At 38.0% G+C, this 13401-nt stretch overlaps 1 protein-coding gene across 1 annotated transcript; it reads left to right on the forward strand.

Moving 5' to 3' along the window:
• Nucleotides 1-1274: 1274 nt before the first annotated feature.
• On the forward strand, nucleotides 1275-11385 carry FES1 (Zinc finger C-x8-C-x5-C-x3-H type family protein). Its single transcript, XM_059581338.2, has 5 exons — nucleotides 1275-1774; nucleotides 8539-9073; nucleotides 9230-9456; nucleotides 9541-11099; nucleotides 11197-11385. The coding sequence occupies exons 1-5, from the start codon at nucleotides 1501-1503 to the stop codon at nucleotides 11224-11226; spliced, it is 2625 nt and encodes an 874-aa protein (XP_059437321.2). The 5' UTR covers nucleotides 1275-1500; the 3' UTR covers nucleotides 11227-11385.
• The last annotated feature ends 2016 nt before the right edge of the window (nucleotides 11386-13401 follow it).

A 13401-nucleotide genomic window follows, 5' to 3' on the forward strand; every position in this document is an offset into this window, starting at 1 on the left:
AATTGCTTCTGTAGAAAGAAGTTTTTCAAAATTAAAATTGATAAAATCCTACCTAAGATCAACAATGTCACAAGAGAGATTAAATGGATTAGCCATATTATCAATTAAAAAAAAGATATTAGAAAATCTTGAATATAAAAACTTAATCAGAAATTTTGCATCACAAAAAGCGAGTAGAATAATTTATATATATATATATATATGTTACTTTAAAAAAAATTGAATTTAAAAAAAAAAAAATTGTTACTTAAAAAAAAAAAAAAATTTAGGCCCAATTTCAAAGTTTTGCCTAAGGCTCCAAAATATGTTGAGCCAGCCCTGAAGACCGACCACCCTAAAGGTTATGGGCTTCTAGCGATATTTGTACCCATATCCATGGTTCTTAATGGGCTCGGGTCCTATAAAATATGTGTAACAATAGTTATAATTTTATTTTGTTCCACTCCATTTAAAAAGCTCACCTCAGCATTTGTACGCTTTCAACAACTCTGCCGAAATCATTGCACAAACCAAAACAAACTCATACAAAATTTATCAATTTTGATTATTCTATTAGATTTGCTCACTTGGGCATTGCATTATGTTTTTAAAAATACAGATGTTTTGGAAAGAGGAATGCTACGGCTGGCTCCTCTTGGTATTTTCTTAATCCTATGTAGGTATTATTTTTTATTTTATTTAGGGACCAGGGGTAAGTGTATTTTTTTTTCCTGCTTTTTTAGAAAATAGTATTCACGTTGGATCATGAGAATACTAAGATAACACTAAACATAATGTTAATGGTATAAAATTAACATTCAATTCAATTCAAGCGTTTTTTTTTATTTTTTATTTTTTCTAATCAAAAAAATTAATGCTACACCTCAAAAGTGATGAGCATTCAATTCATATGCAGGTACATAATTAATGTTGCATAATTAACCAACTATGAACTAACGAAACATAATGCTGCCAACCAAGGAAAAATATTAAAAAAAAGACAACTTTCACTTTTTTTTCTCTTTACATTTGGAAAGGAATTATGACAATAATTATATTTAACATCGACTAAAAGAACTTGTTTAAATGATGTTTTTATTCAAATTTAGAGAAAAATAAAATATAAAAAGTTCAATGTAAATGTTCTAAAAACTTGACTATAAAATAGTTTACCACAATTTCAAATGAAGTGGTATGGATCTTCTCAAATGGGCTGGAGTCATGTTTAATAAAGGCTCTCAACTCTTCCAAGTCCGGGTTTTAATACTGTTTGCATGCTCAAACCCACCATTACGGCATTACCCGACCCAAAGACCAACCTGAACCCAGCGAGAGCGACACATCCTCCACGCGCAACAGAGCGCGTAGGAAACAAGAGTCGGGGTCCGTACCCCACCCAGTGCCCAACCCAACCGGGGTGACTCAAGCAGACCTGAGCGTTCGTACCTATCGAAAGCTCTGCCGAAACCATTGCACGAACCAAAACCACACCGCCGCACCGCACAGGGGCTCCCAACCCCGATGCCCCCCACGCGCTCCGACGGTGGCGCTCCCGCCGAAGTTTCCGATTCCGACGCCGATAACGCCGAACAAGAAGAATCGGAATATGAGGAGGTAGAAGAGGTGGAAGAACAAGAGGAAGATGAAAACGGCGATGATGACGTAGAGGAATACGAAGAATACGAAGAAGTAGAAGAATACGAAGAAGTAGAGGAAGTGGAGGAGGTGGAGGTGGAAGAGAAGGACGAGGTGGACCTCTCAGATTCGCCGATCGAAGCTGAGGAGGATCGTAACGGTTAGTTTAATCTGTAATTGAATAATTTTTATAATGCAGTATGATAATGATTCTGATATTGTTTTTTTACCAGTTGATTATGCGTGATCGTCTTGTTATTGTTCCGTTGTTTGTTTTTTTTTCCTTCCTTTGCAGATTTATGCTATAAATTTTATTTTTTGTGCATTTTATTTTGTGAGAAAATCTTGTTAATGTGGTGAAAGATTGAACTTTTTTTATTTATTTTTTTTATGTACTGGAGATTGTGTGATTTACGTTTTGGTTGAGAGAAAAGAGAAAGTGCTAGGGGCTTATGGAGAAACGCTATATGGTAACTTATATTTGTAGCGGTTTGATAAGCATAACTAACTACTAGAACCGAATTAGGTAGAGATGGTACTAGCTCTGTTCTAATTGGATTTATTAGCAATCTTTGCTTAGATTTTGTATTTGAGTGGAATTTTTACTTATTGGTGCAATCTAATCTGCACTTAGAAGTTGCATTTGAAATATGAGTAAGTTTAGCTCAAAGATTGAAGGATGTTGTTAAGAAAATGGTTGCAGAAAGGGGAATACTTCCCAAGAAAGAGCTCTTATTGTCATTGTATGCGTGGATTCTAGCATAGGTGACATTTTGTGAGTCCTACATAAGCAGGACGTGGAAAGAAAGTTTTCTTTGTTTTAAGTTTGGCCTTCATTTTAACAATGGGAGGCATAAGGTGTAGGTCTGTGTGGAGATCTCTATCATTTCTTATCTGGGATTTGTTGCTCTGCATTTTGATTAAAATTTTGTGCTTCAAGAAGGGTCACCTGTATTACTTCTTTCTTTATTTTGGTGATAAATATATAATTTTCTTGAGGAGGCTAATTGGGAGAACATCCTTTGGCTGAAATAAGGCCTCTTTGTTTTTTGGTAGGAGAGCATTATTTGTTATAGAGAACCTTTTCGTTGTTTCAGATTGATGAATTTGATGGCAAGGCCTTAGGAAGACCTCTGAAAACTCAAAGTTATCTGTTTTTGAGCTGAATTGTTTGCCTCACATCTTCAGTTTAGTGGACATTAAGTCCAATCTGAATTTGAGATTATTGATGATGCTAGAATGACTTGAGGGATTTGTGGGAAATTTAAAATCTTTGATCGCGTGTGGAATGGTTTCTTGTTTGTATGTGTCTTCAATTTTTTTTTTTTTTGAAAACTCCCAGTGCCTTGTGAAGTGAATGACTTACAAAAGCATGATTACTTTGCACCTGCAGTATGTTGTGATTGGTTTTTGTCAAGTTGACCTTGTATGTTTTTAAAATTTTGTTAATTCATTAGAACTTTGTTTATCATCTCTTTTCAATATAGATGATGTTACTTCATGCAAATGCTTATTTGACTAGATTGACTGCTGATTCCAGTATGATAGGATTTAAAAACATTCTTTTAAAGTAGGATAATGAAAGCATTTGTTATGGAAACAAACATAAGTCCATGTAGCTTCTATTTATTTCTCTGTTTGTTCGTTGAGGTCCATGTAGCTGTTTATTTGTTGGGGATGGTAGGAGCAATCTATAATCTATAATATCCATGGTACAAGATATGGGGTAGATATTTTGTTAGATGATAGTTGAAGTGGTCATTAAACCTACTCCATAAAACCTCTCAAAATTTAAAAATTGTCAAAAGAGAGAATGATTTGTAAGCTACATTTCTAATGTGAGATGGGAGAGTAGAGGTTATGATGAGAGCTGTAACTTAATGTTGGATGATGCATTAATTGTTTACTTAGCTCAACCCTCTCGACACTCTTTTGTTGGAAGGGAAGGAAATGAGAGAGAGGAAGGAGAATGTAGGAGGGAAATGAAAAAGTTAGGGAAGGGACAAAAAAGCTATATATATATATAAGCAAAATAATTGGGTATGGGAGCCTTGATGCTGTACTATTAGTAGAAACCAAGAAGGAATTTGAAAGGAGAAGGGAAAAGTGAGAAAGAGGGAGAAGAAGTAAGGGAAGAAAATGAAGGGGAAAGATGGTTGTTAAAATTATTTTATTAATCAACAGTGTTTGATAATAGTATAAAAATATGCTTAAATAGACTAGGAAACTAAGTCCTAGCCACACTTGGGCTAATAGCCTACTAAATAAATAACATAAAGCTCCAACTAAAAATAGTAACATAAAGCCCAGTAAATAATTAACATGACAATAAATTTAAAATGCTGAATAATAAACGTGGTAATAACATAATCTTCGGCTCTCAATCATTCAGCCACAAAATCATTGGCTGGGCCGTTCTCTGACATTGGCTTCCATACACACGTGATCAGTGGCTTTATGGTGCCTACACCAACTATCCCAGGTTGGGAAAAACTTGACCCTGTCAAGTCTGGCTCATGCTAGCTCTGGTAGTACTCCAACAGGTTAGGATCAAGCTGCTGCAACGTGTCCGTGATGACTCATGTGTAGTCTGAGTCTGGTTGTCCCCTGTCAGGTTTAGGATTGGTGTCCGGGTCAAGGGAAGATTTCTTGAAAGAGCATCTAGGATAACTGTGTGGCCCTTATAGGGAACTAGATCCTTAACATTAAACGTAGAGCTAATTCCATGGTCAGGCGGAATGTGAATGACATACACATTTGGTCTGACCCGTTGCAATACTTTGAAAGACTCGACACTACGAGCTTGCAATGTTTGGATGAATCCAAGTGGAAACCGTTTGGAACTAATATGGACCATGGCATTATCCCCTATGTTAGACTTAGTGTGACGCCTATGTGAATCAATTTGAATTTCATATTGGGCATTACTTGCTTGGATTTGTTTACTAATCTCATGATGCAAGTCATGAACATGTCGTGCAAATGTTTTGGCCGACTCAAAAACTCTAGCATTCGGAGTCATAAGGAGGTCTAATGGTTTTGTAGGCTTATTAATCATGCACATTTTCAAAAGGATTCTTGCCTATAGACCAATTGAGAGAACGAATGGATGTAAATTGTGTTGTAGGGAGAATCAAGTCCCAATTCCTATTGTTGTCGCCCATCAGACGTTGCAGAAGGTTTCCTAGACTTCGATTGACCACTTTAGTCTGGCCATTTGTCTGGGTATGATATGTGGCGAATTTCAGCTTCATGCCAACCATGTGCCATAGGGTTTTCCAAAAATAGCTCAAAAACCTAAGTTGGCCATCTTGAAAAAGTAGTCCACTACCACAAAGATGGGATCGTGCTTGTTTAGGGTACGCGTGAGCCCAAGCACAAAGTCCATACTCATTTCCTACCAAGGGCATTTCGACAGGGAGTGGAGTGTAGATGTTCAGCTTTTTGTGCTTGGTCAACTGGCATGTTCAACATTGACCAATTAGCTTGGCATCGTCTTTCTTCAAACTCGACCTATAAAATAGGCTTTCTACTTCCTTTGTAGTCTTATCATGCTCAAAGTGTCCTGAAAGGCTACCAACGTGAATCTTCCATATTGTGACGAACAGATGTTGTATGTGCAAGAGAAGTGAAGAGACGGTAGATCTTTTTCTTCATTGTGAGGTAGCTAATGCTTTGTGGTGTGCCTTCTTTGGTCGGTTTGGGTTGTCTTGGGTGATGCCGAGATGGGTTTCCGATTTGCTTGCCTGTTGGTGGTCTACAGGGAGGAGGGAGAGTGCTGCGGTCTGGAAGATGGTGTCTACTTGCTTCTTTTGGTGTCTATGGAGGGAGAGAAATAATAGATGCTTTGAGGACTTTGAGGGATCCATGGAAGACATTTTATCCTCTTGTTATCATTCTTTGTACCTTTGGACTGTTGCGCATGTCTTTCCAGTGTCGATTAGCTACGAAGATTTTCTTGTTCGTTTTTCCCTTTCTAGTTAGGTGATCCTATTGTATACTCTCAGTGTACTTTGGGGCGCCTTACGCTTTTAATAAGACTGGTTATTACTTATCAAAAAAAAAAAAAAAAAAAAAAGTCTCCCACTGAAGTCTATGGGATGCAGAGGTTGTTGGCCCATAATATATATCCATCTTGAAGATAATTGCTGTCTACGATAGGCCACTATCCATCTCGTAGAGCTATATTTACCTTTCCAAAATTAGGGCATGGGTCATAATCCTCTTTGAGCCTTTTAGACCCCGTGACCTGTCCACTCATCATGGAGAGCAAAGCAACTTGGTGACTAAGTTCGTCAGTTATTTTGTTCTTAACTTCCTAACCTATGCTTCAACACAAAGGAATAGGCTTGCAAGAGCTCGACCCAACGACCATGCCTATGGTTGAGTTTCTTCTGAGTGTTGAGGTAGCTTAGGGCTGTAAGGATAGAGGATAAACTCTTGCATTAGTAAATAATATTGCTAGTGTCGTAAGGCTTGCACTACTACATAAACTCTATCATAAGTCGAATACTTTTGTTTAGCCTCATTTAGTTTTTCACTAAAATAGGCTATTGGGTGACGCTCTTGATGAAGTACTCCACCTATGCCAATGGCAATAACAAACATCGTGCAAGATTTGGGGGCGTACTTCCCAAAGTTGGCATAGCAGGCGAGAGCTGTAAGTGAGGAGCCGCGACTTCTAATGACTGATGGCGGCAAAAATGACAAGAAAGGGAGGCGGTTCTTGGTAGGGGTTGGCAGTGCTAGAGATCGATAAAGGTACAATGGAACTATGACGGCGGCAGTGGCAAGCGAATGATGCTAGCAAGATAGTGGCAGTCCGGTGGGTTGTCGATTTGCGACGTTTTGGGGTCACAAAGGAAGGACATTGTGCGTGGAGATGTGTTTAGTGTGGTGGTGAGTGGCTTCTGAAGGGCTGTGCGGTGGTGTATGGAGATTCAACAGGGTTGTGGTGTGAAGCAACCCTGTGCACCCAGTGTGAAGGATATTGTTAGCTGTGCGGTTTCAGTGGTTCAAAGTGGTGGCATTGTGCAAGGGTGGCTGTGTGCTGTTGTGTCGTGCAAAGGAATCAGTGTTGGTTTGTTTGGGATCACAAGATTGCTGATAGAAAACAATCACAGAGCTCTGATACCAAATTGGATGTTGTACTATCAGTAGAAACAAAGGAATTTGAAAGGAGAAGGAAAAGTGGAAATGAGGAAGAAGAAGTAAGGGAACAGGGAAGAGGAAGAAAACAGAGGGGAAAACAGCTGTTAAAATTATTTTACTCATCAAAAGGGCCTGACAACAGTACAAAAATATGCTTAAATAGACTAGGGAACTAGGCCCTAGTCACACTTGGGCTGACAGCCCACTAAAGAAATAACATAAAGCCCAAAGTTTACTAAATAATTAACATGACCATGAAATAAAAATGCTGAATAATAAACGTGGCAAGAACATAATCTCCGGCTCTCAATCATCCATCCATTGGTCGGGCCGTCCTTCGATGTCGGCATCTATACATGTGCTTGGTGGCCTGTATTTGGTGTCCGCACGAATCTTCCCCTCTACAATGCAGATGTAAATGCCTTTCAGCCCATGTTTGGGCAAAAAAATTGTGTCTTCAGGATAGAAGCCATTCCTTTCGTATTCTCCCTCCCTTTCATGTCTTTCTAAGCATCTGAAAGAAAAACGCATTCCTATCCCTTTTCCTTCCCCTCTTTCCTTTCCTTCAGATACTATTGTCATGAAGCACTGAATTAGTGTGTGAATATGCAATCTGTCAGAAATTTGGGACGTTGGTAAGCTACTTATATGGTACCTAGTCTTCTTTTTGTTTGGGAACTTGTGGGATATGGCTGGCTCGTTGGTGGATTTGTTGGCTTTTCAGAAAGATTGATTCAATAGTCTCCGAAGTAGGGTAATCTGGAATGCATACCTTCATTCTTTATGTGGTGCATTTGGAGGAAGAGGACTTATAGTGGAGTTGAGCTTGTGGTGGTTAAATTGAAGTCGTCACTTTTAGGAGCCCACATTTTGGGTGGGTGGTTACAATTAGGGGCTCCCTTCCTTGTCTGTTTTTTTGGATCTACATGATTTTAGATCTTAACTTTCTTTTTTCATGCGTGTCATTTGTTTTAATAAATTTAGGGAAAACTTCACTTAAGCCCCTAAATTTTATCGCATTTGCAATCGCTTCCCTAAATTTCAAAAGCTCTTAATTTAGTATTTCCAAGTTTAAAAAGTTTGCAATGTCACCCCTCCGTTACAATTTTCTGCGAAATCTCCTAAAGTACCCCTTTTTTTTTAAAAAAAAAAAAAATTGATGTGCTCTGGCTGACCCATGGCCAGCTTGGCTGTGAGTCTATTTTATTTAGAAAAAAAAATTAATTATTTAATTAGGGTAATTTTGTAATTTTAAAATGTTTACATGGGTATAAGGGACATTTCACCCCTTTGCCGTCTGACTTAACCCTAAACCCTAAAGGTAGGGGTGACATTGCAAACTTTTTAAACTTGGATACACTAAATTAAGAGTTTTTGAAATTTAGGGGGAGTGATTGCAAATGCAATGAAAGTTCAGGGAGTTAAATGAAGTTCCCCCATAAATTTTTTACTTATCCAGATAGAAAAGAGTTCACTTACATAATTATATTAGTACACAGTACTGCTATGGAACATTTTAACAAATTTACTTACAAACGAATGTTTATTTTGAAGCACACTCTTGTGAGATTTTATACTACTTTTTAAAGATTTTTTTTTTCGTATTATATATCCAAATTGTTTTGTTTGTTTCCCGTTTCCTGTTTCTGTATCAACACTTGTAGCTTGACAATCATCCTTTAGTACCTCATCCAGAATATTTTGGCTCCTAGTGTTTATTTCACAGAGAATGATTGTTTTGCTCCATTCTTGATTTAGTTTTCTTACATGTAGATGTTTGTCAAGATATGGATTTCGAAGGGCATGATGGGCCATTGAGATCGGGTTCTTCTACTCTAGAAAATTTTGAAGTGAAGATGAAATCTGACACCCTTGCTGTAGAAGAAACCAGTGGTAATTTCAAATTTTCTAGTCCTGTAAATGAGCTATTGACAACAGAAAAGGAGGAATCAGGTTTGAACTATAAGGATTCCAAGTATATAAAATCAGGGAAAGATCTGGTTACTGCCGAGGACAATGGAAGCCAAGAAGTTGTGGTTGATGAGAAAGATACTGAGGCCCTTTCAGTAGAGAAGGCCTCTAAAGACTATAGTAAATCACCATGCCGTAGCAATTCTCATATGTGTATTAAGGAGAATCTGGATGCTAAAAACAATTTTCCTTCTAGCATCACTGGAAATGAGATGGCTGATGCCATCCTAACGAGGGATCACTCAGGTGAGGAGGCCAATGGTGTTCTGAATTCTAAGGCAGAAATTAAGCAAATGGAAGTGCAGTCAATGGATAACAAAAATCGACTGGAATCAAGGTTTGGTGGTACTGGTGAAATTTATTCTTGAATTTTGCCTATCATACAACCACTTGTTCGCTTAAACTGCTTATTATCTCTTTTGTGGTGGGTATTTTTTCACCATTTTTAAAATAACACTTGAGCCAGTTCCTATTAACCATTAGGTTTTTCCAGATTGGCTGCTCCTGATGCAAGGACTAGAAGTCTGTCCCCTGGTGCTGAGAATAAGGATGGAAACAAACCCCCAGCGGTTATTTGTGACTTTTTTGCAAAAGGGTGGTGCATCAGAGGTAGTTCATGTATGTTCCTTCATATAAAAGGTGATTTGGATAATACTGCTGAAAAGCCTGAGGCAGATGTAGCTGCTTTGAATCGGAAAAGAAAAGTTCAGCTTGATGAAGGTATATATCATATGTCTTGTGAAGTATGGATCCAAGATTCTTCTCTGCTATGATGATTCTGATAAGCACCATTTCCTGCAACAGGTTTGGGAGACATTACTGAGAGATCAAGGTTGACTGGTTTTCCTGAGCCACTGGCTTCTTCAGTTGAAAGTAATCTGGTATTTTCTTCACATGTCTCTTCAGAAACAATCATGCCAAGAGAGCTTGGAGAAACCCAAAGGTGGCATCAATTTCATGAAAAATATAAGCTTCCATTGCTTGGGAAAGAGGAGTTATCTTCACGCATCACCCCTGATCCCCAGCAATTGCCTTCATCTAAAGATGATCCTGGCTTTGTCTCATTGTTTAAGGATGTAGGAAGAGATAGTCAGAGACAAAATTGGCCTGCTGACGATTATAGCGACCATGCTTCGAAAAAAAGTAGAGGAAGTTCTACAGTAAGGAATGGCTTTCTTCCTGAGCATGGGTTTTCTTCAAATGGCTCTGTGCTGTTGTCTCGCAATTACCATAATGAGATCTTCTCTTCTCATTCAAGCAGTATGGAGGACATTTCTAGTATTCGGAGCCAATCTCTGAAATCGGACTCAATTACTTCTCATACAGCTATTGGCATGTTGCCATCTCATTGTAGCTCAGCCTGGAGGGCTTTCTCATTGCCGATTAGTTCTTCCTCTTTCAATACAAGTCCTCTGGACGCTCAAAAGTTGTTGGACAGAGAAAAAGAATGCCGTGCTTCTAGATCATATTCCCTGCTGCAAAGCTCTTCGCCCTTCTCTGGTTCTGAATCAGAAAATCTACCTCTAACCAATGTACCACTGCACTCTGCTGAACACAAAACAAAATTTTCTTCAAATGATTGGGAGCCTTCTGTTCCTTTCCGACCATCTTTTTTTATTCCTCCTATGAGTATATCAGGAAGCCTGTATGACCCTCTTCGTGATAGCATTGAGTCACCCAAGATAGGAGACCAGTCCTTTAGAGTTTCTCTCTATAGTCATGGGGCATCAATTGTGGATGAATCACATCGGCAGAAATATGGTGATTTAGTATTAACTGGGACCCTGGGCCCAGAACGTAAAGATGATACAACTTCTGTATCTTCTCATAATAAATTTTATGAGAATGTGTTGGAGAAACATTGCCATACACATAAAAGAGATTCAATTACAACTGAAGCTGAGACAGAAGGAACTTCTGTTGACTGGCAAAATGGGACAACGCCTAAAGAAGAGAATTGCTTGGGCCCATCTCATGGCAAAGATATTAAAAAAATAAGCAAGATCAACGATGGTGATGCTTCCATCCATCAAAATGATGGGTCAAAACACCAAAAGGACTTAAAAGTAAGTAGGGATAGACAAGAGAGTGAAATGGATGCCGGACATAAGATAGATGGGGATGTGCAAAAAGAATCAAAAGCCCTGAGACATACGCGTGCTGCTCTTATAGATCTAGTTAAAGAATTGTTGAAACCAACTTGGCGTGATGGTCATCTCAGCAAGGATGCACATAACATGATAGTAAAAAAAGCTGTTGACAAGGTTCTTAGCACCATACAGTCCCATCAAGTTCCAACCACCATGGAATCAGTAAAGCAATATCTCTCTTCATACCGTCCGAAAATTGAAAAACTTGTTGAGGTGAGTCTCTTGATTCTAGTGAAAGTATATTCTAGGAAGGACAAATATCGGAACATAATTTGTTCCTGGCATTTGACAGTTAATTTTTTATTTGCAGGGATATGTTGATAAATATGGAGAATCTTGAGGCCTAGGCTGAGTGTTTTTGCTTTGTACAGTTTCATACGCTTGCACTGAATTGGAAGTCATCAGCAGTTTGTCTGAGGCTATGTTTTACATAATTTAAACTGAGACAACATGATGTTTTAGTTTTCCTTTGTGTGTTATGCTTCTTTAGTTATTTTTATTTCCTTTTATTTGATCTGTTTTGGAGTAAATTGTACAGATCATGGCTCTTTCAAAGTTTTGTTAGGTTACTAGGCATAAAAGACTTAAGTTATGATACTTCCTTTGATATATCAGTTGCCTAAAACACTAGATGTTAAATTTAGTTGGCTTCTACAACACAGCTTAACAGTGTCTGCTACTTTCTTAAAATGCCCATTTGGTCCTTTTCTAAGCCTGTCTATTTCGAGGCACTGTAACTCTAATTCCTGGTGTCTAGGAATGATAATGCAAAAAACTGTTCTTATTTTTCAACCAAGCTTATGACCTGTGGTCTTTTATTTGTTCATTTAATGGGCTTCACAGCTAAACACTTCATTTGATGTGCCCTTAGGCTAGGCATGAACTCAAGATATGCTGGATACTACTTATGCAAATAGATAGTACTTTCAAATGTACTGGTTCCTTAGAAGTGTAGACATCTGAAATTTATTGGTCGTTTCAAACTTTGGCTTCTTAATCAATTGGATTACAATATTGCTGGGAATGTATACGAAGTTTACTTTTGTTCCATTACTGATTCTGTTTATCATAGTTTCTGCTTATGGTTTTCAGATTCCTGTGTTTATGGATGATATGTGCATGTTTTGCTACGTTGTTGTCACGCCCATATCTGGAGATATTTGTGGAGTGAGGTACTTATCTCATTTTTACTTATGACACGCCTTTAGTTTGCTAAGTTTGAAATTGACACCCCTATGCATTTGGCCATGAGATTATTTCACAGTATCAATAATGATTTAACTCTATGGTAGTATTGTGTGGCACAGTATTATAGGTCTGTCAGACAGGATTTTGTTTTAGTGTAGAAGCTGGTACTCATCAATAATCAACTTTTCTGGCTTTTGACTAAAAAAAAAAAAGTGGTTCTCCATTTTTAACATATGTCTGTTAACTCCACAAAGAAGGTACTATAGTGAATGACTTCTAATTGTTCTCTATTTTTAAGTAGAAGAAAATCCTCTCTTTTTCTCTCACACACACGCTCATACACACTACTTATCAACATAACGCTTTACAGATAAGTACTTCAAGGACACTTTTTAGAGAACTATTTCTCTAGATTGCACGAGAGAACCAAAACGGGAGCTTAGGACTCTAGTGGATTTTACTTTCTAATATTTCTTTTTATGGTTGATTTAGCATATCCATGATTATGTCCCGCTGTGTCTGTTATTTGTTTATTACCTTCTTTTATATGCAAGACTAGCAGGGAAAACACCCTATTGAAAGATGCGGGAACTTTTAGAGCTTGTTTGGGATTGTGTTGGGAAATAAAACTTTTGTCTATCCAAAAAGTTTGAAAGAGCTTTTTTAAAAAAGCCTCATTTTCAAGTTTCTCTCAAAAATGCAGTTTTTGGCTCCTTTAGAGCAAAAAGTAAAAAAATAAATAAAAATAATGTTTTTTTTACAGAACGGATCCATTTTTGCTTGACACAACTTTTTATGTATTAAAAGTATTTGTTAAGCTCATTAATGCAAACCCCAAATAGGCTCTTAGTTATGACGTATATTATGTGTAGTATTATGATTAGGAGTTTCTCTTGTATACTTCATTTGTAACAAAGTTGTGGCCATTTGTATTTTTAAATGAAATTAATTTACTTAGCAAAAAAAGGTATATTATGTTTATAGGATATGGGTTGAGATCTGGTGCAAGGTACTGCACAGGGTGCAATAACTTTAAATGAACAATTTAGATCGCGACAACACATAAGAGTGAGAAAGAATGGTGGCTTGCATGCCAAGCTTGCATCACATGCAAGCCAGATGGGTGGCATACAAGTCACTAGGGTGGCCGAATCACCTCCTTTGGCCACTAGGGTTGTATGGCTATCCCCAACCCGCTCATCGAGGGTGGTTGAAATACCCCTATAGCTAAAAGAGTGGTTTGATCTCCTCTTTCGGCCATGATGGTGGTCTCCCCCTCTTCATAACCGGTCATTGAGGGTGGGGGGATCTACCCTGTGGCCAAAGG

The sequence above is a fragment of the Corylus avellana genome, chromosome 1 (genome assembly GCF_965113065.1).
Source record: "Corylus avellana chromosome 1, dhCorAvel1.hap1.2, whole genome shotgun sequence".
NCBI lineage: Eukaryota > Viridiplantae > Streptophyta > Magnoliopsida > Fagales > Betulaceae > Corylus > Corylus avellana.